We start from the raw sequence: 27,962 nt of genomic DNA on the forward strand, positions 1-27,962 counted from the left end.
CTCCCTGTGCAGAAGCTGTATTATCATAATTAGCCAAAATGTTTATCCATTAGCATACTTTTTTTCTCTTCTTCCGTCACATCAGCCTGCATGAAACAGTCATTTATTCTTCTTGGCCATTGTGTCGAGATGTACCAGGCTGCGGGCAGGCCCTGCTGCCCGTCTCCAGCCCAGCCTCAATAGCACAGCTTGTTCTCCGCGCAAGGGGTGACGACGGGGCGGCAGCTGGTGCAAACCCCAGGGACGCCACTGAGAGCAGCCCCCACTGCCACCCCCCCAGGAGGTCTGGCCACTGAGATACGGTAACGTTGGTGCCCCAGGCACCTACACCAGGCTGCAAGGAGAGAGAGGGCAGGAGGCTGGAAGGTCCCAACAGCCTGCATTATGACGTTGGATTATCGTTCCCTCCCAGCTACTTTTATAATAAATTAATTTCTTACCCCACAGTCGGTGCCTAGCGAGTGCAGAAGCTAGGGTGTGCGGCACAACGTGGGGACGAGGAGAGATGGCTTTGAGCTTGGCTGAAGGTGCGGAGGCAGGGGAGACGTGCTCCCAGGCCAGACCTTCTGTGCGATTTTGGGTGAGAACTGTGGCCAGCACCATGTGTGTGTTACAGGGGATGCGGGAAACCTCTGAGCTGCCAGCCCGTGGCTCCCGCTGGGCTGGGTGCCTGGGTGGCTGCCTGGGTTTGGAGGCACATTCCTGCGGAGACAGGCCTTTGGTCCCACATGGTTCTCGTGTTCCCAGGGCACAGAGCAGCAGGTACAGCATCTCCTGAAGGGTGCCCTGGCTCTTCTCCAGCACCTCAGCCTAATAGCTGGTGCCCTCCAACCCTTTTTCATTTCCAGGGTACTGGGGCATCCAGATCGCTTCCAGAGCACCGGTTCCCTCCAGTGCAAACAGGCACCTGAGTGATACCCCTCCAATTTCTTCTGTCCCACCACAGAAGGTCGGCGCCAGGCCAGGAGGCAGACGGAGGGTGCATGGCCCAGAGGACAGCTGTCACGCTGGTGGCACTGGCCACCGTTTGCAGCTCTGGGCATGGTTTTGTCCCTGTCCTGGGACCCACAAGCTGGTGGGTGGTAGAGCAGCCCCAGCGCTGTTGAACCGCACAGCATCTGTGAACCATGAGAAAAGGCTCCCGCTGGGGTCGGGCATCCGTGAGGTTCTGCTTCATAGTGCCCGTTGTGAGAGGGTCCAGAGCCCGAGCCAGCACCCCCACCCCCTGCAGGGAGCTCCCCAGCTTTCCCACCCATCCTCTCCCAGCTGTGTGTCCGGGCTCTGCACTCCCATATCCCTGGCAATCCCATCCTGGGGGTCCCTATCCACGGTAATCCCCCTCTGGGGCTCCCTACCCCCAGCAATCCCACCCTGGGGTCCGCACCCCCATACCCCCGCCCCGGCCCCCGCGGGGGCAGAGCCCTGTGATGTGCCACCCGTCCCCCGGCCCGCGCACTGGGGACGCACAGCGGGACCCCCCACCCCGCCCGGGGTGCACCAGCTCCCCGGCCTCGCAGCGGCCCCGCCCCGTGCCCGCCCCCCGCCCCGCAGAGGCCCCGCCCCCCGGCCCGGCCCGCCCCGGCGCGCTGAGTGGGCCCCGCCGCGCGGCGCGGCGCGGCGCGGCGCGAGGGGGGGGGCGGGGCCGGGGGCGGGGCGGGGAGGGCCGGGCCGGGCCGGCCGAGCCCGGCGAGACCGCGGCGGAAAGTGCCACGACTCCACACGGCCGCGGCGCTGAGGAGGGACCGCGACCCGCACGGGTGGGTAGGCGCCGGTGCCGACCCCTCCCTATCCCCATCCCCTTCTGCGCGGGTCTTGAGTGGGGAGGGGGGCGACACCCCCGTCCGCGACTGTCAGCAGCCGCGGAGCGGAGACCCCCTCCGCGGCCCCGCCGCTCCCACGCGTGGGACGCTGTCCCGCCTGGCGGGGCGGGGGGCGCGTGCCTGCGACCCCGGGTTTGGGGTCTGGCCACGTTTGCGGGGGGGGCGGGGGGTCGACTGGATGAATGGCCCCGCGGTGAGGGCGGTGCGGAATGGCGGCGTGCGCGGCCGCCGCCGAGGGCCCCCCGCGCCCCCCCGGCCGCCCCGCCGCGCTCAGACTGTTCCCCAGCCCGGCCTGATGAAATTCATTAATCTGATTAAGCGCGGTTACAGAAGGTCACAGCTCTCCGGCGTTGTTCCCCATTTATTTATTTATATTTACTCCTTAATAATTCCCCCCCCCCCGCCTTAAAAATCCCCCCCAGCGCTGGGAGACCCCCAGCAACACAGTGTGGCCATGCCTGAAGCTTTTGGAGAGAGGCGGGGACCCCATAAGCGAAGCCCCCCCCACCCCCAAGGCCCCTGCCGTGGGGATGCCACCAGCTTCCCGGTGGGTTTCCCGGCGGCCCCCCCAGCTCCTCCCGCCGCGGGCCGGCGGGGCCGGCGTGCACACGTGGCCGGCGGCACGGCGGGGCCCCCCGGCAGTGTCAGTGTCACAGCGGCGCTGCCAGGAGCCGCGTGGGGCGGGTGCCGCTGGGGGTGCGCACCCGAACCGGCGGGGGGACACGGCGCTCCTGGGGAGGGAAACTCCTGCTCGCCGCCGCAGGGTTACCCCAGCTGCAGCTGCCTTACGGCGCGGCTGCGCTCTCCCGTGCACGGACGGGGGGGGTTCTCGGGGTTTCCTCCCTTTTTCCTGTTTTGCCCCCCGCTCTCCGGCGGGACACGGAGCCGGCAGCGCCGCCGGGGGACCCCCGCCCGCCGGGGCACGGGGCGCCCGCGGGGCCGCGGCTGTTGCTCGGCGCGGGGTGACGGGCCGCGCACCCGGACACCCTGCGGTGGGGCCGGCTGCGGGGGGCCGGGCGGGGTCCCCTCGCCGCCCCTCGGCTCTGCGCCTCGGATTGTAATTCTTGTCTCTTCTCTGTCGCGACAGGGCGGAGAGCGAAGCTCCGGGAGCGGGAGTGTCGGGGGTTGTCCCTGCCGGCAGCGCTCCTGGGGCCGGGCTGCCCGGCTGCCGGCAGGATCAGGCCTCCCGGTTCCCTGGCCCCGTCCTGCTGGAAGAACGCTGCCCCGGCCGTGCCTCTGCCCGCTGGGGAGGAAAGCTCGCACCGGGGGGCAGGGAAGGAGACAAGACCTTATTGCTTTGGGGGGGGGGGGGCGGGCAGTGTCTCCCCCACACAACGGCCGGTCCCTTAGGCGCTGCCTGCTGCTTGCCCTGATGGCCCGGGAGATAATGGTGCCTTTTGGAAAAAGCCAAAATCTCAGCCGTGAAACTTGTGTGTTGGGTCAGCCAGCTTTGCCTGACCTGTCTCTGTGCATTTAGGAAGGGAAGAGCTTTTTATTTGTGTGTTTTCTTCCCCTTCTGCGAGGGGCTGTGGAGGGAACCGTGGCGCCTCGCAGGCAGGTGTTGCTGTGGGCTGTGCAGCGCCCAGCTGTGCGACCCCAGTTCTCACTTTCTCTGCCCTCTGACCACCCCATCACCTCCTCCTCTGCGTGGCTCTAACCTGAGATGCCACTTCAACAGCAAAGTGCAAGCCTTGGATTGCAGGAGGAGTGGTGTCCTGCTTCCAAAGAGCATCTTTTCCCATCTGCAGCACCTATCCAGACCAGGAGAAGATAACAAATATTTTCCTTTTGGCTGCCTAAAGAAAGAAGTTTTCTGTAGTTACTGCACAACCTTGTCTCTTCCTTTGCCTCTGCCCACCTGGCGCTTGACCCAGCCGATTTAAACCAGGGTTGGTGGAGGGCTGAGTCTCAAGGATACTGAATTCCCGTGGATTTCATGGAAGTGGTCGCAGAAGGGAGGAAAGGCTGAAGAGGTGGGAAAGCTGTAGCCTGGTTTCGGACACTTAGCTGTCTCTGGCAAGTAAGTCGCTGAGCGTGGCACTGGTGCCATTGCACTGCGTGTCTGGGGGTTGGTTCATCTTGGAAACTGGTGCTGAAAAAACAGCAAGGCTGAGTGCTTTACTGGTTTTGCTTCCTTAGAGCAAGTTGGACTTTTGCTCAGGGCAAGCAGAGGTGACTGCAGGGTGGCAAGGGAGGCCTGGACACCTGGGCTGTTATCTGGGATGTTGGAAAATGTGATGGATAATGAAGAAAAGCCATAGGAATGGGAGAGTCGGAGCACAGCATTTCAGCTGGCTCCTTTACATGAGAAGGCCAAGTGCAATACCAGTTGTCCGTCTTATTCCTGTTCTGGTGGTGGTGAAAAGCTTTAATGGAACAAGCTATTTTGGGGAAGGAGTTTGCATGTGGAGATATTTGATGATTTCCACTGTTTTGGCTGGGTGAGGATTAGGGGATGATCCTGCTCAAGAAACTTCACGCAGGTAAACGTGCTCAGTGTTGGACGTGAACATGAGTTTTTGAATGTGGACTCTAATAGCTGGTGGTGGCCCTGCTGCCCTTGGGCACCCAACCCTCACCCAAAACAGCCTGGGCATCAGATTGAAAAATGCCGTGGGACAAAGTCCCATGGAGAACCAGAAGATACAGAAAAGAGGATGCTGAAGTCTTCAAGCCTCCTCAAAGCCTGGCTGTCTAGCCAAACCTATACCTGCAAAACTACCCTTTAGGCATCCGTGAACAGACAAGGAACAGTGCCTTCAGTGCTCTGCTTTTCCATGTCCTGGCTAAGACTTTGTGCCGGTAGGAAGTGCAGAGGGCTTTTCTGCTAAGGGCAAGGCAAGTGCGCTCCTGCCACTGTGCTCGCAAGGGGTGCCGTGCCTTGCTGGGCAAATCCGGGAGCAAAACTTTCAGCCCTTGGAAGGGCAAAGGCAGCGAGGTCAGGAAATGCCAGTGCAGGGCTGCGCTTCTGATGCTAACGCTGCGGCACTTTCTTCTTGCATTTATGCATCAGGAAGCTCCCAGAGGAAGATTTTTCCTTATCCACCGAATGCCAAAGCTAGCCTGGTTTGATTGAAGCGCGTGTGGCAGTACACAGCCTGCTGCCGGCTCTGCGCCGCTCCAGTGATAGGCTCTTCCCTGAACGAGTTGTTGGGCTGATCCGTGCCAAGTCTCGGCCACAGGAGGAACTCTACTGGTAGAACTTGCTCCTCGGAGTCGGCACCGGGGCTGCGGGGCACGTGTGTTGAGACAGGACCAAAGTTTCTCTTTGCCGTGATAGCACTGCTGGGAGTAATTGCTGCCCCGTCAGTATCTTTCACTCTGTTTTGCATTTTCTCTCGGAACGTTTGTCCTTGGGAGCAGCGCAGGGTTTCTCTGGTCCAGCAGTGGGACGTTGCAAATGGCCCATGCAGGCATCTCCACTGCTTTCACAAGCTCCGGCTGCTGCGGCAGCTTGTCTTGCAGCTCCTCTAGGTTAGCGCTCTGGGCTGCTTGCTTCTTCTGTGGGCTTTGTTTTGGAGGGGGTTGTTTTGCTTTTTAAATTTTCGGTGGGTTTTTTTTGTTTAGCTAGGGAGGACTTTAAGGCTAATCTGCGTTGTTATCTCACCCTGGCTGTAAAGCCTGAGAGGAGGCAAAGGTACAGGCAGCTTTTACTGCAGTGGTGCTGGGTGAGGCTGCCTGCAGGGGAGGGGGAGCATGGGGCTCAATCACCCTGCCTGTAAGGGCTTGGCGGGGGAGGGGGGGGATGACAGCAGCGAGGCCAGCACTGCCATCTCACCTAGTTCACTGCCTCAGCCTCTGCCTAATAATGCCGTCCTCTTTCATCTGTCCTCTGCATGGTAGATGCCTCTGTAGCAGTAGTTTTGGGCTTTTTCCTCTGTTCCCATCCTCCGTGGGCTCCATCCAGCTGCTTTGGGAGGTGGCGGGAGCAGCTGACGGGGCTGGAGGGCGTTTGCCAGCAGTCAGTGATGCCCTTGCCCTAAGCTGGAGTGGTGAATTTTGACCTAAGTCTGACATGGTGGCAGCGGGAGGTCAGGAGTTCTGTTGGTACCAGTGCGGAACAGCTCCGGGGCGCACTGGTCTGGCCCTAAAGCCAGCAGAAGGACGTGGGTACATATTCTCTGGACCCTCGCTTCTATTTCCTGCCTGGAAGAGGAAACCCAGCCCTTTTCACCGTGTAGGTTAGGAATAATCCCTCTGTCCCGATGGGGACCATCCCAAAGTGATGCTCCGTTGTCAGGAGGGAGGGGGCTGGCACCAGCTGTGCTGGGATGGGGCCGGCTGAGGCCGCTGAAATCCCAGACGGCCGGGACGGACCTGTGGTAGCGATGCCTGTAGTATCAACCTGTGGTAGCGATGCCTGTAGTATCAACCTGTGGTAGCGATGCCTGTAGTATCAACCTGTGGTAGCGATGCCTGTAGTATCAACCTGTGGTAGCGATGCCTGTAGTATCAGCTGGGATCTCGCGCGGTGCCCTGGGGTAGGACCGTGGCCCTGCCGGGGGAGGCTGGTTCCAGCTGGCGTTGGCAGCCCGCCCGCCTGCCGGCTCTCTGCTGCTTCTGCTTGGCGAGATGGGCAGGGAGAGCTGGGCTGCTGGTTGAAACAGCTCTCAACAACCCCCCTGGGGTTGGAGGTGACATTTTCATTGCACTGTCACCCCCTGGCTGCACCGGTGCGGATTCGGCAGCTGTCGGCTGTGAGAAAGGGAAAAGCTCCGAGGTCTCTCCGTGTGAGCACTGAGGTTTTGAAAAGATGCTGATCTCCTTAGTTTTATTCTTATTTTTGCCTCCTCCCTTTCCAGCCGCTCCCTCCGTCCCCAACCCGCAACCTCTTAAAGAGGAAATTCAATGATGTTTACAGTTAAGCGCGGGGATGGGAACTTCTGATAGCTGAGGGCTTGATGCATTGATCACGAGAAAGCGCAGCCTGGCACCTCCTGGGGAGTGCCCCTGCGCAGATGAACTGCCTGACTGCAGCATCGGGGGGGTTGTGAGCCACGTGGAGGTGATGCCCACGGGGGAGACACGCGAGTGGGACAGCGGGGAAGAGCCTGGCTTCCAGACTCGGGACGGGGTTCGGTTAGCGGTTAAGAAGAGTGGAGGCAGCAGCATCTTCCTCCGCGTGGGGCTGCACCCTGCCTGCCAGGTCTCAGACCAGGCAGTACGGTCTCCGTTGCTGCTCCATGTGTTATGGGTGGAGAACCTGAGCGTGGAAAGGAGGGTGGGAAAGGACCATGTGCCCAGTTTGCCCGCCAGTTAATAGCAGAGTTGGAAAGAGAAGCGCCATATCCAGTGCTCCCTTTGCAAGTCTCGTTTCTTCCTGTGGGCATCTACTGGGGAGATGAGATGGTTAATGACCACGCTTTGCATTTTTTTGGCTTGAACTTAGGCCTTTTCCTGGTGTTTGCATCTCAAGGAGATGGTAGCGTCTTGGTTCTCTGTGTGACATGACATCTGTAGCATCATTGCTGGGGTGGTTCTCGTCACTGGCAGCTGGGAGCAGCGACCCAGTGGGATGGGGTCACCGCGCATCCTCCCTGCCAGGCTGGGCAGAGGCCAGCAGTGCCGCAGGGCGCGGGTGGCAAAGGGAGGCGGCCAGGGCTGTTGCAAAGCTGGGGAAAGCTCTCCCGTGCATGCTTTCCCCTTCCAGGGGGGTGTTTTATTCCAAAGCTGAGACCCTGGATGTACTTCCACCTGAGCATGGGTGCAGCGATAAGGCCAGGTGGCCCAGGGAGAGCCCAGGGCTTGGCCAAACTGCACCAGGCCGTCTGGAAACGGGCTCTCTTACTGCCGCAGGGCTGCAGGTATCGCCCAAGGTCGTGCACAGGCAGCGCAGTGGGGGATTGCAAACCTGGGAGGTGGTGGGGGATGTCGGCAGGTTGCTCTCACCAGAGGTGTGTGAATCCTGAGCACTTTTTGGAGCGTGGTGCCGTTTGGAAACACAGATGGACATAGGAAACTCGCTGCTCACAGAAAGGCCGTTGTACCTCTTTGTTTTCCCCACTAACTGTTGTTCTGGTGTCTTGTAGGCACAGAAGAATAAGGCAGGATGGATGTCTATGACCCTCAGACGCTGGGTGTTATGGTCTTTGGAGGTTTTATGGTGGTATCAGCCATTGGGATCTTCCTGGTGTCCACCTTCTCCATGAAGGAGACTTCTTATGAGGAAGCCTTGGCCAAGCAACGCAAAGAGCTTAAGACGACCCAGCAGCAGAAAAAAGAGACAAAGAAGAAAGAGAAACCTGTTGAGAAAAAAGGAAAAGGAAAGAAAAAGGAAGAGAAGCCTAATGGAAAGATCCCAGAGCAGCCCCTGACTCGGGAAGCAAGGGACTCTCCCAAGCAGGTGGTTGTTAAGCCTGCTGTGGTGCCTGAGCCTGTAACCGTTGCATCTCCGGTTGCAACAGTGTCCGTAGCCCCTCAGGAAAAGGAGAAACCTGCTCCGTCACCTAAGGAGAAGAGGAAGAAGGAGAAGAAGGTGGCAAAGGTAGAGCCTGCTCCCAGCCCGGTGTTGGCTTCGCCTCCTGTCAGCATCTCCAAAAGTTCTCCTGTCCTGGAGGTGACCCCTAAGGAGGTGCCCGTTGTGGCCGTGCCACCGGTTGGCACACAGCAAAGTGCTCCGGTGGTCAGCTCCGTAACCATCAAGAAAAGCAATGCTCTTCCAACCCATGAGGAGCAGAAGCATAATGGACCTGTCAAGAAGAAAGCTGCATCCAAGAAGAAGAGCGAGCCAGGTAAGGCCAAGTTCCTCTGCATATATCCCTGTTGGGTAAGCCGGCAGGGCATCGTGGTGCTGTTAAAGCAGAGCTCTCCCAGTCCGAGATCTCTTCGTTTTTCTTCAGTGTTGGAAACAGGGCAGCTGCAGAAAGGCTGTCTCTGGTGGGATGGACCATGTGCACCAAGGGGAAGGTGGGCTCAAAAAGGCTCGTACTGGACTGTAGTTCTCTTGGGGCGGGGGGAGTAGAGTTAAGGTCAAGAGTTTATTGACTCGTTTGCTCTCTGTAACGTGTTGCCTCCTGCGTCGGGTACCCCTGGTTGGTGCTTAGCTCCTCAGTCCAGCGCACAGATGTTGGGGAGTTGCCGGTTCCTCTCAGATGTGCTGTTGGCGGGTCTCTGAGCAGATCTGTGCATCGAGAGTGAGAAGGAGGGGCACGGACCTGTCCTGGAGGAGGGGGAAGCAACTGCCAGGGTGCTGGACATCTGGACAGGAAGCCAAGGCGTGGTGTTTTCTCCTTCCACCCCTGATTATTAGGAGTACGCAGGAGCTCTACTACTCTTCTTCTACGGGGAGATGGGTCACTGCTAGTTTCCTCCTTCTTCAATGCTGGTGAAAACCAGCCTGTTGGAAGAGAGAGGACCGAAGGGATTTTGTACTGCGGGAGGCTGATGATAGGATAGTTAGGGGGAAGTAACTTTGGATACATCACAGGGAAGGGAAAACTTGCCCGGTGCCTTTCATGCCTCACTTGGTTGACTCGGAGGTGGGAGAGATTAAAGAAGGTGGTCCTGCACTCTGCAGGGTGTAAATGTGCGTAGGGAGGGGAGAAGCGGCTCTGTAGCTGGATTCTTGCTTCTCATTGCACCAGCATGAACAGTTTGGGTTTTATTTTTGGTTAAGTGGTAATTACAGGCAGTAAAACGTGAGAGCTTTCAGACCTGTAGAAGTGTTCCCACAGGGACACGTGGGAGAATATCTGTCAGGTGTTCTCAAAGCTGTGATGCATAGGTTTCATTTCTTTCTTTCTTTACAAGAAAACCAACCAAAAAGACACCCCTACTTGCCAGCCTTCTCCAGATGTTCAAACCTAGCTGCCATGGAACCTGGCAGTTCCTGCACCCGTGTTCTGGGAGAGGGCCCTGCTACTCAGCAGTACATTTTGTGGCTGCTGGTCTCTGAGGTCGGGTTAAAACCCTCGTATCTGCTCCTCTGAGGAAAGGATTTCCCTAAAGGCCATCTCCACATAGTGACCAGGTTTGAAACCGTGTGAGCGGCCGCTGCTGGAGGGTATCACAGAGATAGTGTTGGGGAGACTGTAGGTGGCTGGTTTTGGCACATGCACGCAGGGATGCACTTCTCTTAATGCTGAAAAACACTGAATCCAAGCTGTAACAGCCAAGGGAATCTGGATGGGAGATGGGCTTTTAGCACGTGTTAAGTTGGGAGTGGTTTTGCCTGCTCTGAGCATCTACTCCTTTGGGTATGAAGTCCCGATCCTGCATGTTTTAAAAGCCAAGAGTGATGTCTTAGCTGCTCCTGTGGGATTTTTCAGAGGAAAGCTCTTTTGCACCACAAAGCTGGCTGCAGTTTGCCCAAGGTGTAGCGGGCAGCCTTTTGACAGCTGTGGTCGGTCTCTCCGCAAAGGCAGAAGCAACAAATTATCCCGTGGCAGATAAAAATGGGTGTTCAGAGTGTTCAAAGACATGTGCTCGGCACTGAAACAGATGGCAAACCTGACAAGAGCGGCTTGGGGTATTTTCCTCTTGTGTGGTTTGTTTTTAGCCTCCTGCATCACACAAAAAACTTGCTCGCAAATGGTTCATGTGTACTCGCGCCCCATTATCTGTGGTAGCAGGAGCCATGCTCTGCCATGAAACACGCGTGGGTACCCAATCCGGGCTGCAGCCCCCAGGTGGGGGGCTCCATGCAAGGATTGTCTGTGTCTCCCTGGGTTTGGGAAGCAACTTTTCAGACCCCTCGTCCCATGCAGCTTTGCCTGCATGGCTGCTGCTTGTTTCGCCGCTTCCTTCAGTGAGGCGGGAGGGTTCTGACTCTGCGAGCAGGCTCAGCAGAGCCCTGGCTGCCTTTCACCGCGGGCTGGCACGCTTCCCCAGCTCCCCTTGCCAGCTGCAAGGTGGGGTTTGTGTCGTGTCTGCCTTGTGCAAGGCTTGCTCGCGTGGCGCTGGCAGGAGGTGGGCAAAATTTTGTTTGGTGGGTCCCTCCACCTGGTGGGACTGGGCCAGGGGATGTGACGTGCTGTCCTGCGCCTGTGCCATGGCCAGAAGGAGTAAACTCTGAGCCAAGCTCTTGGGCCCCGGTTGCACAAGTTGGTGGAGCTGCCCTGACTGTTGCTGGGAAGTGGCTGCTGCTGGGGACGCAGACTCTGCTGCTGCCAGGGCTTAGCGCAGCCATCCCAAATGGATCTAGCAGAAGCCAGGAGCAAAGAGTGTGTGCTGGAGCTGCTAGGCGTTCCCAGACTTTGCTACTCTGTTGCTGTGGTGGGTTGTCTGTGGCTGGCTGCCAGCCACCCACCCAGCCACTCTCTTACTCCCCCTTCCTCAACAACATGGAGGAGAAAATACGATGGCGAAGCTTGTGGGTCAGGAGAGAGACAGGGTGATTACTTAGCAACTACTATCACAGGCTACCCAGGCGTGACTTGGGGAGAACTAGTTTAAATTTTTCCCCATTAAAGTAGATGAGAAACAGAGACAAAAGGAGGATGAGACCTTCCTCTCCTACCCCTCTTCCCAGGCTCAACTTCACCCCTTCCCGCTTGACTTTTCTACCTCCCCTCCCTGAGTGGTGCAGGGAGCTGGGGGCTGCAGTCAGTCCGTAACAGCTCCTCTTGGCCACTCCTTCCTCCTCACACCTTTCCCCTGCTCCAGCCTGGGGACTTCCATGGGCTGCAGTCCATCAGGGTGAACCTGCTCCAGCGTGGGCTCCTCCCCAGGAGGCTGCAGGGGAAGCTCTGCTTCGATGCCTGCAGCACCTCCTCCTTTTTGTCCTTGCTGCTTGTGGCGTCTGAGCTCTGCATTCAGGAGACTGGAATCCAAACTGCTCTTTCTTATGGGATTTTTAAGGAAAATAAGCTATTAGGCCATACCTACTGTGCAGCGACTCCTGGACCACTGCCTGCCACCCTCTTATCTGTCATGACCACTTGCACTGTAGTTCTACGACAGCATCACGGCCCCTGATGCTCCTTGGCTTTCCCGGATTAGCAGAGGGATCAGAGAAGGGCTGGAGTCATCTCGTGCCCTTAGCAAAGGGCTGGAGCAAACCTGCCTGGTGAAAGGCAGGAGATGACCTTGCTGCTCTGCATCACCGGCACCACTGCGCGGAGCAAAATCCCCCAGCGAGGCTGTGTCACGATGGAGTCCAGCTTCTGATGCCCACCATGTCTCTGCTCCCTGGCATTAGCAAAGCGTGCCCAGCTCCGGCTGGAAACGCTCAGTGTGATGGAGGGCGGTGGCAGGGCGCTGGGAGCAGTAGCAGAGCCAGGCAGAGGTGGCAGCTGGCTCAGGGAACGCTTGTCTGTGGTGAGCGCCGTCCCCAGCGCTCGTCACGTTGCTTTCAGTTAGAGAGGTATCAAACTTGGCTGTGGACATCTGGGCGGTTGCTGGCGTGAAATGGCAGTTATGGGGTTGAAGTCAACTGAGGTGATGCTACTCAGCCCTGCCGTTGGCTCGAGCGCTCCCAACCCCTCCTCTCTCCTCCCCAGCACCTGCGGACTCGGATGGGCCCCTCTACCTGCCCTACAAGACGCTTGTGTCCACAGTCAGCAGCACGGTGTTCAGCGAGGGGGAGGCCCAGCGGCTCATCGAGATCCTGACGGAGAAAGCGGGCATCGTCCAGGACACCTGGCACACGGTAGGGCTGGCAGCACCGCCGTGGCCGCCAGGGCTGGGCCGAGCCTCGGGGGGTGCGCAGGGGTGAAGGCAGCCCGTTTTCGGGCAGGCTGTCCCCCGAGGGTCAGCCTTAGAGACGGGAGCTGAATTTTCCCTGGAGCAGAGGGCAGGACCCTGTGCGTGTGGGGGGGAGGGGTTGGATCCCGGAGTGGTGGTCCCTGCTGATGTGCCACCCTGTGCCGGCAGGCCACGCAGAAGGGTGACCCTGTCACTGTCCTGAAACGCCAGCTGGAGGAGAAGGAGAAGCAGCTCGCCACTGAGCAGGAGGCTGCAGCCGCTGCCAGGAACAAGATGCGGGAGCTGAGCAAGGTAAGTGCCGCGCAGCCCTCCCGGCAGCCCTGGCACGGGCCCTGCCCCTCATGGCTCGCCGTGGGCCTCCCTCTCCCCGCGTCTCACCCGCCCTTGGAGGTGAAGCCCAGGGGTTCTCTGGGCCCTTCATCTGTTTGCTGTTTTCTCCCCCAAAAGGGGAGGAGATGCCCACCTGAGCTCCTCTCCTGGGCCTGATCCAGCCCGGGGAGGCACGTGCCCTGTTGGCAGCCGCAGCAGGAGCGGGCTAAAGCCGTGCCCGTAAGAGACTGCAGCTTTCTGCTGCTCTACGGAGGACAATAAAGCCCTTCTCATCTCTTGGCAGAGCCCCTGAGCTGAGAAGGTGTTGATCAGTCCCTTTTTAAGGAGCCTGGTGCTATTTACAGCCCCTTGCCTGACTCAGCCCCTTGCCTCCACCTCTCGTTGGGTGTTGAAGTCAGAAGGGACCCCCGGCGCGTCGTGCTCAGCACCTCCTGCCCCGCAGCCGCCAGGACCCTGCTGCAGCAGGTCCATCTGCCTGCAGGCAGGAGAGGAGAGGGCGAAGCCACCCTGTGCACTGAGTGCTGCGCTAAACCCCGGCCTGTGCAGGCAGCCCAGGGCAGCGGCACGGCATCACCCAGCCGGCCAAGAGAGCACCCCTGCCTTGGCAGGGGGCGGAGGGGGTGTGTGTTTGGTTTGTGGGGCTGATTTCTTTTTTTAGTTTTCCTGCTTTGCCACAAACTTGATGTGATGATATTGATCCTGGGGCCGGGGAGGGGAATAAAATTCCAGGCTGTCACGCCTCTCTCTTAGCTGGCCCAATGTGGAACAACAGTGGCATCCAGTGGCCACGGAGCCCAAAGCTTAATGCAGGAGGAAATGTAAGTGCGGAACGGTGTAGCTGGGCCTGGGGGCAGCGCCGAAAGGGTTACACTTCTTAAAGTCTTCTGAGCTGGGAGGCCACTTGGTTCGAGAGTCCCCTTAAAGCAGGGAAGTTCCTACGCTGAGGACTGACCGGGTGGCTTCTCTCCTCGAAGGAGCTGGCGGCCGAGCGGGCCAAGGCGACAACCCTGGAGGGCAAGCTGAAGGAGCAGCTGCTGGCCCGCGAGCAGGAGATGGCAGCGGTGCAGGCACGCATGCAGGCCAGCTACCAGGACCATGTCAGCGAAACGCAGCAGCTGCAGGGCAAGGTGAGCCCCACGCGGTGCTCTGCAGCTTCCTCCGCTGGCTGCCGGCTGGCCCTCGGTGGCAGCTGCCTGGTCTTTTGGAGAAGACCGAGGTGGACGAGGGGGCCAGAGCCTCAGGGAGGGGCGAGAGCCCCGCAGTGCTCCTGAGCCGTAGAAGAGGGATGTGGGAGCATCCTCATGGGATGCGGCAGCCCCGGGGCTCTCAGCATCAGCAGACACCTCGCTGTGGCTTCCTTGCCAGTCCCTCTTGCTCATGGAGTGGGCTCCTCAGGGGAGAGCTGAGGGGCTGGCAGCGGCGGCATTAACCCCTGTTGGGCTCTCCCTAGATCCGCACCCTGCAGGAGCAGCTGGAGAACGGCCCCAACACGCAGCTGGCTCGCCTGCAGCAGGAGAACTCCATCCTGAGGGATGCCCTCAACCAGACCAGCAGCCAGATGGAGAGCAAGTAAGACTGGGGCGGGGGGCAGAGCCTGGGGCCGCCCTCTGGCAAGCCCTGGGGGTGGCTATCCATCAGGCTTGGCCACCCCCTTTCTGGAGGGTGCTTCTACAGACGCCCCAGCTAGCTGGAGGTAGAGGAGGGAGTGAGGAAGAGATTGCCAAATGGCTTTTGGGGGCCTGGCAGGGGAAACAAGGATGTTTTTCCCAAGTGGAAGGGCAGGGGAAACCCTCTCTGCTTTGGGGTCACCTGTGCTGATGCCAGCGGAGGGGGGCAGAGGGGACCAGAAGGCGCTGCAGCATTGCTCCCCACTTCGGGGAGCTTGTGCTCACCAGCTTCAGAAGAAACGTAGCTGGCTCCTTGATGGGAGCGGTGCTGCAGAGAACCGAGACCTGCCTGGTGCATACAGAACAACCAGGAGCCAGGGGGAAGAATTTGGTGCTCCTTTTTGTAGAAAGTCTGAAATGGCTGGTGATTAACAGTGGTCAACTAATTTCAGAGCAGACTCCAGCTGCTTAGAGTGCTTTCTCCTGTGTCTGGGAACACAGATCCTTGCATCTTCTATTTCATGAGAAAGGAATGTCTCCTGTGATTGAAACGGAGCTTTTGGAATTGATGTGTCAGCTCCTTCCACCCCATCCCTGAAGGACCAGGCGTGTCCCAGAAACAGGCGAACGCCACCGCTGAGATGTTTCAAGCCCTGTGACCAGGCCCACAGGAGGATGTGTTCCCCCTGGGTAACACCAGGGATGCTTGACTGGCCTGCGGGCTGGAATAACGCTGCTTCTCTTGGTGCAGGCAAAACGCTGAGGTGGCCAAGCTACGGCAGGAGTGCAGCAAGCTGATGAAAGAGCTGTCTGAGAAGTCGGAGGTGCTGCAGCAAGAGGAGCAGCAGAGGAAGAGCTGGGAGATCAAAGCATTGGCCTTGGAGAAGCAGATGGAGCAGCTGCAGGTCAGGCAAGCGCCTGCAAACCTGCTCCCCCCGGGTGTGAGGGTGGGGGGAAGCCTAGATGCTGCACCCTGATGGGTGGTAGCCTCAGGTGAGAGAGGAGCCCAGTGGCCCCTGCCAGTGGGTGCTCACGAGGACGTGGGTGCTCCCTCTCGACTCTTAAGCCCTTGGTGCAGGAGGTAGAGCTCGTGGCTTTGTTGTTGTCTCCGGGGTGTGGCTGGATTTGGGGTTTTTAGGGGTGTTTAAAGGACACCTCCCAGGTAGAGCCTCTGAGCATGCCGCTGGAGCAGTGGCTCATCGCTGGCAGGTGGGCTGAAGCCAAGCAGAGAGGAGCATCTTCTGGGGGGTGGCAGCACTCCTGCTGGGATTCAGCTCTGCCAGGGGCTGGGAGCATTGATCCCAAGTACCCCTGACCCGGGAACTTTCACTTCTTTCCCCCAAGGATGGCAGACATGGTAAGGGATGCAATGTGTCCCTCCTGCACTGTGGTCTCCGAATTGCTCTGGCCTCTCAGTGAAGGGTATGTTGTGGTGGAGGCCTTTATCTGTGCATGCCAAAGTGGTTTTGCAGAGGCGGTCCTAAAGCAAGGGGCCTTCAATATCCTTATAATTTTTTGGGTGCCTGAGGATGCAGATCTCCTTTTGCTGGGCTGGTTTTGGCCCCTGCTGCTTTTGCAGGTGAGGAGTGAGGGGGGTGATGTAGGCATGCAGCCGGTGTGAAGGCAGAAGCCGCCTTCCTGACCCAAAACACCAGCTTCTTGGTATGCTTTTAGGAGAACTTCTCCAGGGCTTCCAGCTTGCAGTACACCTTAATACTAATTAAACAAATCATGCTACCTGGAAGACTTTAAAGCTAGCGATGTGTTGAAGGCACTTAGGGAGAATGTGCTCCACAGTAACACCTGGAGCTCTGAGCTGAGGATACAGGGTCAAATCCTCAAAAAACAGAAAAGTCCTGCTTGCTTGGTGGTTCTGGAAGCATTAGTCAGAGATGGGGCTGCTGGTTTACCACCTTACATCCCCTCCATGCAAAGCAATTTCCCTCCATCTGCAAGGGCACTACTCATAGAGCTGCTGGTTTGCAGCATGCTCCTCGTCCCCCTCCTCTGCCTTCCCCTTCGAAGGGCCTGCCTTGGCCAGGCCTCTTCCTCACTGCTTTCTAAGATGGAAAAAAAAACTATTCCCTGGCCCAAACCGCACAGAAAATTTCTCCGTGTGTGGAAACACGTGGCTGGATGTCTCCGTCCTGCTAAGCACCGTGGCAGTACCTCTCCCTCCTGGCCTGGGGCTGCGCTAGGAGCAGGGCTTTAAGAGGTTTTTCAGAGCTTGGCTTTCCGGAGGGGAGGATGGCCGGGGAAGATGGCCGTGGTCTTGGCCCGGAACGGAGACGCTGGGGTGTTGTCCGCTTCCCACTTGAGGGCTGGCAAATGATAAAACATGAGCATGAGGCAAGATGCTTCATGCACAGGGGGAGCATGGGGGGAAGGATGACTTACACCACCACCACCCCTCAAAGCACAGCTTAAAAATAACATTATGTGACACATGGAGCTTTGCTTCAAATTGGCTGGGGTGCCTGGCACGCTATGGAAAGCCTTCTCTTCCTGCTGTGCAGGCTTCCCAAAGGGAAGTGGAGGCGACGCTGCAGAAGAGGCTGGACGAAGTCAGTGACGAGCTCTGCAGAACCCAAACCAGCTACAAAAGCTTGTTAGCGGAGGCAGAAAAGGCCAAAGGACAGCAGCAGAGCATTGCTGGTGAGGGCCTTGGATCGGCATGGGGGGGCTGTGGGGCAGGCATGCAGCTTTCGGGGACGGGTGCTTACTGGTGGGGCTGGTTGGGGCAAGCAGTAGACCCAGGGACTTGTTAGGCTGGCGTTGGTGCGAGCAAGATGTGGGACTGCTCTGTGGTCCTGTCCTAGGATGCCACTCCAGTCCCTCTCTCCTGGGCTGTCCTGCATCCCTGCCTGCCCCATCTGTGCCTCCTGGAAGCACCCACAGCCAAGGCTTCCTTGGCCAGGAGTCCCGCTTAGGCAGGGCAGGGAGTCTCCCAGTTTGTTTGCACCTGCCTTACTGTGTTTCTCTGCCCTTCCTCCAACAGAACTGCAGGCCAAGCTGCTGAGCTCCGAAACAGAGGTCAAAAGCAAGTTGCTGGAGCTGGACAACATGAAGGGGAAACTGCAGGATGCCAGCTTGGAGAATGTGAGACTCCTGGAGAGGATCAAATCCATCGAAGCTCTGCTGGAGGCAGGCCAGATGAGGGAGGCAGAAAAAGACAGAGAGTTGCAGGTCACATGCTCGTTTAATTGGGGTGGGGGGAGGAGAGGGGGTTACACCGCTCGAGCAGGGGTTTTTACGCGGGGTTAACGCGGTACCTGTGTTCTCTTTGCTCTGGGATGCTGCAGAGAAGGGTGACCTGCATCACTGCCTAGGACAGGTAATGAGAGTGCTTTCTGTCTTCCAGGCAGCCAACGAAGCAGAAATGAAGCAGCTGCGGTCAAGGTGGGTCTGGCTACACATGGGAACTGCCGCAGCACCTCCAGCTTGCTGTCCCTGTGTCCCAGGCTTCCCCAGGAGCTGAGCCCTATGGGTGAGGGCTTCCCGCCCTCTCTGTTAGGCAGGCTCGGGGACTGGAGCTGGGAAGGCAAGGTCAATCCTGGCCAGCACAGCTGTTTAAAACAAAACTTGGCTCCGGTGCTGGCCCCAAATAACAGCCAGTCCTTTCTGAAGTAAGGCTGTAGTTGCTGGCAGACACATGGAGGCTGGCTGGTCCTGCAGAATAAGGGGGTTCTGGTGGTGGCGGGATGGGGTGTTGGGTGGGGTGTCTCTGATCCAGGCCCCTGCTCAAAGCTGGGCCAACCAGAGGAGGCTTTCGGGGGATGTTTCCAGATGTCTCCAAGGGTGGAAATTCACCTCCTCTCTGGGTCCCTGTTCTAGTGTTCAACAACCTCTGCCCTCCCCTCCAGTGCAGAAAGGTTTCCTGGCATTTCACTGGAGTTTCCCATGTCACGACCTGTGCTTGCTGCCCTTTGTCTGTGTGTTGGGCACCTCCACCGTCTCAGGGTCTGCACAGGAGGAGGATTTCTCAGATGCCCTCACTGCCAGCGAGCATGCAGCATTCCTTTAAAGGAGGGCAGCTGTTCAGTTGTCCTGGGACCCTCAAGAGACTTGAGTGGTTCTTGTCAAGGACCTGAAACTTCCTTGGTCTGCTCAAGCTGAGGCTCCCTTCAGGGCAGATGGTGGATCTGGGGCTGTGGGGGGAAGCTGCAGGCTCTCAGGTGGCTGGTCGACAGCCCTGATTTATGGTCGCTCAAGGTAGTAGGGTGATGCTTTCAAAAGCAGCACTGTGGGCTCTCTTAGCCTAGTGAGCCGTGGATGGGAGTGTGTTGGGAGCAGTCCCAGTTGTGTAAGTCGGAATTTCTAGCCGTTGGATCAGGTTACTTCTTCCTCTTGTCCTGGGTGTACAGCCAGCTACTCACTGGCTGGCTATTGCTGATAAGCAGGTAGAAAACTAGATCTCCCTCCGGTATTGCCATGGCTGTGGTTTTTTGTCCTGCTCCCTCTTCCTCCTGCTGTGGATAGATCCTGGAGCAGACCGGGATAGGAAGGGCTGTGGTCCCCATCTCAGGAGCTTGCTACCTGGGAGGAACACAGATGCTGAGACTCACTCCTGCATCCTGCCCTTCCAGGCTCCAGGAGAAGATGGACCAACTGTCATCCTTGGAAAGGGAGGCCACAGAGCTGCGAGAGGCGATGGAGCAACAGAAGATTAAAAACAATGTGAGTGAACTAACTGGGCTCAGCTTTTGCTGCTCACGGTTTTCTCCTCCAAAACCCAGATCTCTGGAGACTGAATGACCACCCATTGTAGTCAGCTACCGATGGCTCCATGGTGCGGCCAGAGGCTCTTCCAGCCCCGAGCACTGGTGGCTTGCCTCGTCTGCCAGAGCAGGAATCTCCCCGGCAGGCTGCGCAGCTTGAGCTGATGGGCTGCCTGGGTGGAGATGTCCGCCCCCAGCTCTCTTGGGAGGTTTAAGACGTGGTACATCAGGGAGATCCTACCCCAGCAGGGTCAAGGCAGCCCCTGAGCAGGGGTCCCTCTGCTCCTTATCCCTCTACTACAAGGTGGTATCGGTTGTGTGGAGGCAGCCTCTTGCAGCCTTCCACTTAGCCTGTGTCCTCTGCAGGCGCCCTGAGAGCTGCTCCTGGGGCTCCTGCCTGCACCCAGCTTTGCTCTGCTCCCTTGAGTCCCCCCCTGAACGGTGCGGTGCATTGGGCGGCTGCAGGGATGGAGGGGAAGGGGGCTCACGTGGGCGGTGGGATGGAAGAGCCTTGGCCAAAGCAACTGGCTGCTGCTTCTCTTCCTGAGCGGAGGCTTTGAATCCTCCACAGTGCCATCAAGCAGCTTGGTGGCCTTTGGCGTGATGTGTTGCTTATTGGCCTCTGTGTGTGTGGTCTCGGCAGGACCTGCGTGAGAAGAACTGGAAAGCAATGGAAGCGTTGGCCACGGTGGAGAAGGTGTGCGAGGAAAAACTACTTGCTGCTACAAAAGCAAAGGTGAGCCTGGGATTTCTCTGTAGTGGTGGTGCTGGTGGTTTAAGGGAACATTCAGCCTCCCTGAGCCACCAGAGATGCTTGCCCTGGGTTGCCTGCCTCCTCTTGGGCACAGCGCTGGCCCAACCCTCCTGCCAGCGTCTCCAGAGTTTGTCTTGAGGGCCCTGTGTCCTGGTACTGATCATGGGGGAACCAGGGGACGGCTGAACTGGAAAGAATGTTTTCATGGTTCTCAGCAGCAGCAGTTTTCTCTGTTGGCTGGTGTCCTGGTGCTGGCTCACCCCAGTACAAAAGCAGGACTGGCACTGGCAGCCTGGACAGCAGGCGCCCAAGATCTCCATCCCATGCCACTTTCTCCGTTACAGGAGGAGCTGGCCCAACAGCTGGATGTGCTCCAGACGCAAACCAAGGAGACGCTGCTCTCTGTCCTCCCTGGGGTTGATGTGTCCTCGCAGCAGGTGGGCACGGGCTTTCCCAGCCCCCCGCAGAGCCTCCACCGCATGGGAAGGACAAGTGTCTAAGCATCCTTTTTCTTCCTTGTCATCTTTTTTTTCAAACTCAGGATTATGACATGTGGCTACAAGAGCTGAAGGAAAAGACCATGGATGCGTTAAAGCAGCAGACAATTGCAACAGAGCCACTGGTAAGTGAAGGGGGTGGAAAATGGAAGGGCAAGGGAATGCCTGAGGGTCACTCGTTCCTTTTCCTCACCTCTCTCTCTCCATCCCTTCCCTCTCTTTTCAGGATTCAGCACTTAAATTAAAAGAGGCAGAGGAAGCGCAAAGCACTTTACAAGCAGAATGCGAGCAGTACAGAGCGATCCTTGCAGAGACAGTAAGTTGCAGCCCTTTGTGCTGGGGTGTCCTTCCACTAGAAATACCTCTTGAGAGGTCTCTGGCAGCCCAGGATGTCCGTGAGCTCATGGTGGGCATTTTCTGGTGTATTGGTGGGTGCTGTGTGGAAAGCTGTTTGTCAGTGAGTGAGACGGGGGAATAGGAGAAGTCTGGATTTTTAAAGCTTTTCTTCAGCCTAATTGTGTTGGAAACCTTCCTGGTGGTGGTGGGATATGGCACGGCAAGAGGCTCTGGTGATCAGGGTGGTTGAGCCAGCCTGGCAGCTGGGAGCCCCTAGCCCCACCTGAGGCACCTAGTTCTGTCACCCAGATCCTTGGAGAGGTGTTGGGTATGCCAGGGCTTCCAGCCCTGACACTGCTCAGCCTGGGGGGGGCTGGGGGAGGTTTGGGCTCATTGAGGCTTTGCCAACAGGAAGGGATGCTGCGAGACCTGCAGAAGAGTGTGGAGGAGGAGGAGCAGGTGTGGAAGGCAAAGCTCACGGCATCTGAAGAGGAACTCCAGAAGGTGCGTGTTCAGGGCACACCATTCGGGTTTGTTGTGCGTGGGGCCGGACTCGGGGGGGGAGCAGAGGGGCTGTGAGCTATAGATCAGCTGATGGCCCTAACTGTTCTGCCAGCCTCGAACTCTTGAGACACGGGGACTTTCTCTTCACCCCAAACCCACCCCTCCTGTCACCAAACCAGCCGCCAAGAAGCCCACCTCATGTAGGAGCTAAGCTTTTCTTCCTCCTGGATGCCACCTCCCTGCCTGGTGGGTGCCTAGAGCCTGCCAGCAGAGCGGGAGGAATGGCGCAGCTCCCGGGTTTGGGCACGGTGGTTGTCACCGCTGCAGTGACCCAGTGCTGGGAAGCTGGACTGAGCCCTGCTGGCGGGGGTGGCCTGGCGGGAGGAGAGCACGTGCGGGGCTCAGGGGCTCCCGCTGTCAGAGGAACTTGGCTTGTTCTCAAAACCCAGGCTGACCTTGGCGTTTGTTCAGCCTTTGGAAAGGAGAGGTCCAAGCCACGCACTGCACATAGCTCTGGGTCCAGCTGTCTGTCCAGCTCTCGGTACCGCTCTCCCTAGTCAGCCAGCCAGCCAGCAGCTGCCAGAGAGCCCTTGTTGCCCAGGGGTTGAGCGAGGAGCGTGTTTCACGAGCTCTCGTGACTTAGCCGGAGCCTGGGAGAACTTGGCCAGCTGTGCCTTTTCTGCAGAGCAGACTTATCTCCTCCCTCTTGAACGCAGAACGGAGATGGAGCTGCTTTCCCCAGCCTGGCTCCCCACCGCTCACACGGGATTCTGGAGTCAAGTGGGGCTGCAGGGAGGTGGGGGAGCTCTGGTACGAGAGATCTGTGGTGGCTGCCGGCAGGTGGCTGCTCCTGGAGCAGCGCTGTTCATTGCACAGGGTGACGTGGCTGCTGGTGGCTGCTGGCAGCAGGGTGTTCCTGGTGGGATGGATGGCTGCTGGCTTCGGCAGGTCCCAGAGCAGTCCTGCCTCTCTGTGGAGAAGAGGTGAATTCCTCCCTTCCAAAAAATTCAGCAGCTGTGGAGTTCTCTTCAAGAATCAGGCCAGGTTTAAATGCAAACTCCATGCTTTTTCGGATACCTCGTTGGAATGTCTGCCTTGCCGCTTCCAAACCAAAGGTGCTTTCGGTAGGGAACTCGCACCGAGCCTGGTGCCGGTTTCTCAGGTGTTGAAAGCTGACCACAGCCAGCTGGTCCTCTGGGCAAAAGCTGTTACCTTGCTCCATGATTTACAGCCCAAGCTGTAATTGCATTGGATGTAATGTTGGATTCGTCTTTCCCTGGAGGAGGAGCTCCTGCCCTGCAGGCTGTGGAGCTCCACTTTGGTGTCAGGTCCTTCTGCACTGGGGTACAGGATGAAGTGGGAGAGGTGGGAGTGCAACGCTGGACCATTTTTGGTTGAATGAAAGATGCTCAGTGTCCATGTGAGGTGCCATTCACTGACCTTCTCTGATCCTTTCTGGCTTAGTCACAACTCCAGCTGAAACCTCTTGAAGACATGGTGGAGAAGTTGAAAGCAGATCTGCAGAGCACAGATCAGGTAATGCTTTTTGGGTGTGGGAGGTCACCGCGCAGGTGCCAGATGGATGCGTACTGTGCTTGGGCTGAGTCGGAACCCACCTCCTGACTTGCCCTGGGAAAGGCATGCTTGAACCACGGGATGTTTGGAATGTGTTGGACCATAGACAATCAGCCCCCTCATGCTTTCCTCCCTTTTAATCCAGCTAAAGGAATACACGTCTCTTCTGGAAAGGCAACTGGAAAATCACTTGGAGACAGCCAGCTCCGAACGCCAGAACTACACAAAAGAAGTTGAAGTTGTAAGTGTGGCGGCCGTTTACCTTCTTAAACGCTTCTTTCTTCTAAGCCTGACTCGCCACCCATCCACATTTCAGGGATTTGGGGGGTGCATCGGGGACCTGCAGCTTTGCAAAGCAGGAGAAAACAGATGGAGGTGTTCACTCCAGTCTGGGCTGTAGACACCTGAATTCAGGAGATCCATTGGCAAGGTGATGGGACAGATCTGTGAGGAGATGCTGTCTGCTGCTCCACGGTGGCCTGTGGGATTTCTGTGGCTCGGGTGAGGCGGAGCTGTGTCACAGCTGTCTCTCTCTGAGCAGGCGTCAGCAGGCAGGTTACATTAGCAAGTAATGCCATCACGGCCTCTTTGAGAAGACGTTGCATCATAAAAATGTTTCCTTAAGCCAAACGGCTCCAAAACCAAGTGCATAAATGGACTTTTGTTGTTATTGTTGTTCCTCAACAGCTGAGGCAGCTCTTGTCAGAGTCCCAGGAGCAGCTGGAGGCAGCAAAGACAGAAACACAGAAGCAGAGCAAGGAGCTGACCCTGGTAAGGGGGATCCTGCAGCTGCCCAGCTGGGACCTGGCTGCTCTGCGTGCGGCTGGTTCACGAGCCCCGTGGTGGGGCCAGCATCCTCCCTGCAGGTTCAGGGAGAGGGGGAAGGCACGGCCAGGGCACGGTGAAACCTGGTGCTGCCAGGCACCAGGCTGATCCAGCTTTCAGAGGGGATGTTGAAGACCCAGGAGAAAATTTTTTTTACCCACCTTTCCTTCCGTGATGGGGGTGGGAAAGGAGAGCAGCAAGGCTTGTGTGAGCTGGCATGTAGCAGAAGAAACCAGCCACCCCACCACTGAACACTGGTTGCCCCACCGCCACCCTGGGGTAGGGGTTTGGGTGCCTTAAGCATCCATCCATCCCTCTCTGGCTGGGAGGGCTGAGGCTGTGCAGCCCGTGTGTAGGGGTCACTCAGGGAGCCGAAGGATGGGGCTAGGTTTCTGCAGGTAAGTGGGGGAGAGGACTGGGATATAGGGCCAGATCTGCCAAAACCACGAGAGCTGTTGGGTTTAAATCCGTAATTTCACTGTGAGAGGCTCAGGAGGTTGTTTTTAAAGTCCTTGGGGGTACCGCTGGCTGGCGGAGCCACTTGGAGTAGAACAGGCTGGGAGTGCAGTGTCCCTTGGGTGCCGTGACTCTTCCCAGCCTTGCTGCTATTGCTCAGCCTCTTGCTCATGAGGGAATGTGGCGCAGGGTCGTCATTAGCCTTAATCTCATTAGATGGGCAAGTGCCTTTGAGTGTGGAACACATTTGGGCTTATCCAGAAACCTGCCCTTTCTTCTGGCCGAGGCATGCTGCTAGCTTGCAGTGTGACTGTCGGTGCTGCTGCAATGCAGGATGGAGCTCTGGTGGATGGAGTTGGGGGGGTTTATTTGGGGTGGTGGTGGTCAAGTAACTGCCTCCCCAGCCACCCCAGCTGTGATCTATGGCAAAACGGGACCTGTTACCCTGCCTTGATTGCTTTTTTTAACACAACTATGTTAGTACAAAGCCTCAGCAGTGGCTTTAAACCAAGATGCTGAGTGATCAAAGGAGAGCGGATGAGGCGCAAGCATGTGCTCTGCACCCCTGGGAACTGTTGTGCCTCAGGCTGCCTGTGTTAGGTACCACTGTCCTGCATCCAGCAGAAACTGAGATGGTTTTCCAAACGTTTTAGCTCATGTGCAAGCAAAAAAGCTAGCGAACTTTACCTGTAGGTCCTTGTGGGTCTTGTAACGGCTACAGTGCTGAGATGTGTAACTGAGCCAGCTTGCTGATCCTCCTTCCAGGTCAGGCAGCAGTTAAGTGAGATGAAGAGTCATGTACAGGATGGAGAAGTAGGGTCACAAGCTTACCCAAGTGAGCCTGCACCCCTCGAGGTTAGGGTGGCGAGAGTGCTGCCCATGGGGCACTGACCTGACCCTTAACCGTGTCCCTTGTCCTGTCTGACAGTCTCTAACCGCATGGAGAACCGCACATGGCTTTGCTCAGGGCTGTCACGGTTGTGTCATCTCCTGTCCAGTGTGTTGGGGGGAAGCCAGCCCCTCGTCCTATTCCTGCTGGGAACACATCGCCAGCCGGCTTTTGCCAGGCTGTTCCGCTTGGGAGCCCTCTGCCACTGGCAGTAGGCTGGCAGGATTTTGGGGGAGGCAGGCGAGGGATGCTGCAAGCCCTTGGGCCAACATGGTCACACGATGGTGGCCCATTGGGTTCAGGCTTGGGTTTTCTTGGAGGAAGGGGACAGCCTGACAGCTGTGCCAGGATCCCTTTCCAGCTGGCGGGGATTAGGATTACAGAGGCTCCGTAAATCTTGCTGGAGCTGGGCTGAGGGCATTAGCTGTGGCCCTTCCCTTTCACCAGTGGTGCTGCTGCCGCGAGCCGGGCTCCATCTCCTTTAATCCAGTTAAGTGTGGAGCCTTCTGCCTGGCATGGGCATCTGCCGGGCAAGTCCTCTGCTATGGGGTACCTCTCGTCCCAGGTCCCAGCTGGCGCTGCCCAAGGGGCAGGCAAAATTTGGCAATACAAAGCCAAGCCTCGGGCTTGCCATCAGCATTATCCCAGCTTTTCTGTGGGGCGGGGATGCTGGTACCTATTGCCATTTGATGCCCTGGGGAAAGCTTCAATTTTCATTTCTTCTGTATAGCCTTCTTGGCGATGTCCCCACCAGCTCACTCTTGGGTCTTTTTTAAATTTTATTTCTGGGTGTTTTCTCCTTTTCTCAACACAGTTGAAAACCCAGCTGGAGCAAAACAAAACACTAGTGGAGAAGGAGCAAGTGCTGCGGCAAAAGCTGGCGCTGGAGCTGGAGGAGGTGGGTGTGGTGAGGAGGATACAAGGGTTTACAAAGCCATTATGGGTTCTTAGCTGCTAATGAAGCTCAAGAATTAATTTGAAGAATTGCTTTGAAGGTTTTTTCCCCATCCCTGTCTGCATCTCAGACATGGCTGCACTCCCTCACGCATCTGAAGAGCTTCCAGCAGCAGCTGTACTGAAGCCACGTGGCATTGCTGGTCCCTGGAACTGCCCCTCTCCTGGCCCACCCGTGGGGTTTGCCAGCTCTTTCCCTTGAAGGTTCAGGGCTTTAGCCGGGCTTCACGCTGCTGCTGGTGACAAGTGCCATCTTCCCCATGGATCAGCAACCACAGGCGCATCACATGTAGCATCCAGCCATCCGACAGTGGCTGCGTGACCCACCTGGTCCCTCGAGGCCGGGCCAGTGGGACCAGGGGTGGTGAGGGGCAGGGTGTGGGAGGCACCTGCCGCTTACCGGGTCTGTGTCCCCCTTCCAGGCCCAGAGCTTGGCGTGCAGTCTGCAGGCAGAGCTGGAAAAGCTGAGACTAGCTGAAAATGCAGCAGCTCCAGGCACGGAGGAGGCCCAGCAGCTCCAGGTGATTTGGCTGCCCTGCTCTCTTGTGCTTGGGGTTTGACCAAGACAGCAAAAGCTGTCTCCAGGCAGGACTAGGGGCATAGCTTATCCTTCCTGGGGTTGGTGGGGCAAGGTGGACGGTTCCCCTGCAGGTTGCTCCCTGCCCAGGGCTGGCTGTGAGCTCCAGCATGGCTTATGGACAGCAGGCAAGTCACAGCCACTTTGTCCATGTTGACCAAGAGATCCGAGCCGATACTTTCACCAGGCTGGGCTTTTCATATCTCGGGAAACCATTCTCCTGCCACGAGGCTGTCTCAGGCCCATGGCATCTCCAAGGGAGCCGGTGTGGTGGGGTGATACCTAGCTCCTTCAGCAGGGAGGGAGCTGGGTGCTCCTCTGGCTTGTGGCTGCCGTGGTGGCTCAGTGCAGATCTGAGGTGACCTGAGATGTTTTGGAGGGGGGAATGTCACCAGACGGCCAAGGGAGGCTCAGGCAGATGCCTTCTTTTGACTCCCGTGTAGGAAAAACTTGAAAAAGAAAAAAAATTAACAAAGGACCTGGGCCAGGCAGCAACCAAACTACAGGAGCTACTGAAGGTTACCCAGGACCAACTGGCCAAAGAGAGAGAAACAGTGAAGAAGTTGAAAGAACAGCTTCAGGAAACGGTACTTGTGGTGGCCACAGACATCCTTCCCCTTGGTGCTGGGGTGGAGGGCAGGGGGAAGCGTGTGTCACGCAGTGGTTGAAAACCAGAGACAAGGTGGCACTTGCTGCCAGAAACCATCTGGGTGGCTTTTGGGAAGGTCTGGGAGCACAGGAGATGATGGTCATGGTTCTCCCTGCTCAAAAGGCAGGACCTGGCCCATCTGTGAAACGCTTTGATGCTTGAGCTGCCACGAGAATAAGGTTGAGACCCAGTAGAGTAACCCACCTCTCTTTTCCTTCTCCAGGGGGAAGAGGAAAGTTTGAAGGAAGGGACTTCAGTCTGACGAGTCTGTGACCTAGACCTTACCGTCACCTTACCAAAATGCCTTACACATTCCTAAAACTAAAATAAAAATATATGCTGAATTTACTGTAGATAAAAGTTACAAGCCATTAGTGACTTAAAACCTAGTTTTGAAACTTAAAAAAAAACCAAACAAAAAAACCCAGCCAGTAAACAGTGCAGGCATATGTTTATAAGAAAATCTTCATACTGTTTTGTACAACTACCGTTTGTTCCCCAGGGAGCCGTACTGACCACGTCGGGGCAGGCAGAACCCACGAATGTGTGAAAAGGGAAGACTGTGTTTGTACATCAACTGGTGCAATTATTTTTTTCTTTTATTTTCCTTTTTTCTCTTTTTTTTTTTTTTGTTTTGTTTGTTTGTTGGAGTGAAAGAAGTGTGAAAGTGAGACCCACCATGGAAGGAAGCCTCTCTTTGATGGGTGGCTCTTGGCACGTATCCTTTTGTGTATTTCTGGGTGTCGATGCAATTAAAATGATGTAGTGAAAAGAGCTTATCCTTGCTTCATTTTCCCAGTTATTATTTATTAATTTTTTATGAAGTT

General features: G+C 57.3%; 1 protein-coding gene across 3 annotated transcripts; it reads left to right on the forward strand.

Annotated features, from left to right (window-relative positions):
- Window positions 1–1,606: 1,606 nt before the first annotated feature.
- On the forward strand, window positions 1,607–27,914 carry RRBP1 (ribosome binding protein 1). Of its 3 annotated transcripts, none has more exons than XM_080408866.1 (24): window positions 1,607–1,757; window positions 7,850–8,551; window positions 12,260–12,408; window positions 12,633–12,755; window positions 13,769–13,921; window positions 14,245–14,363; window positions 15,153–15,306; window positions 16,918–17,056; window positions 17,400–17,587; window positions 17,763–17,800; window positions 18,988–19,078; window positions 19,763–19,855; window positions 20,218–20,310; window positions 20,415–20,495; window positions 20,597–20,686; window positions 21,118–21,210; window positions 22,675–22,746; window positions 22,931–23,026; window positions 23,473–23,556; window positions 24,832–24,921; window positions 25,770–25,853; window positions 26,332–26,430; window positions 26,930–27,073; window positions 27,359–27,914. In XM_080408866.1, exons 2-24 carry the CDS (start codon window positions 7,870–7,872, stop codon window positions 27,395–27,397), a joined length of 2,994 nt encoding a protein of 997 aa, XP_080264992.1. In that variant the 5' UTR covers window positions 1,607–1,757; window positions 7,850–7,869; the 3' UTR covers window positions 27,398–27,914. The 3 variants fall into 3 exon arrangements, with proteins under 3 accessions (XP_080264992.1, XP_080264990.1, XP_080264991.1); XM_080408865.1 differs by lacking the exon at window positions 24,832–24,921 and adding an exon at window positions 2,908–3,840 and having other exon boundaries at window positions 1,659–1,757; XM_080408864.1 differs by lacking the exon at window positions 24,832–24,921.
- Window positions 27,915–27,962: the final 48 nt, after the last annotated feature.

Source organism: Falco punctatus, assembly GCF_963210335.1.
Source record: "Falco punctatus genome assembly, chromosome: 12".
Lineage (NCBI taxonomy): Eukaryota > Metazoa > Chordata > Aves > Falconiformes > Falconidae > Falco > Falco punctatus.

What these genes read in the sequence shown, in the direction of transcription:
- RRBP1 (XM_080408866.1), top strand. Translation starts at nt 7,870, where the DNA reads ATGGATGTCTATGACCCTCAGACGCTGGGTGTTATGGTCTTTGGAGGT. An exon ending in AAAAAGACAGAGAGTTGCAG is followed by an intron (nt 17,588 to 17,762) that starts GTCACATGCTCG and finishes TCTGTCTTCCAG; the next exon opens with GCAGCCAACGAAGCAGAAAT. An exon ending in TGGCGCTGGAGCTGGAGGAG is followed by an intron (nt 25,854 to 26,331) that starts GTGGGTGTGGTG and finishes TCCCCCTTCCAG; the next exon opens with GCCCAGAGCTTGGCGTGCAG.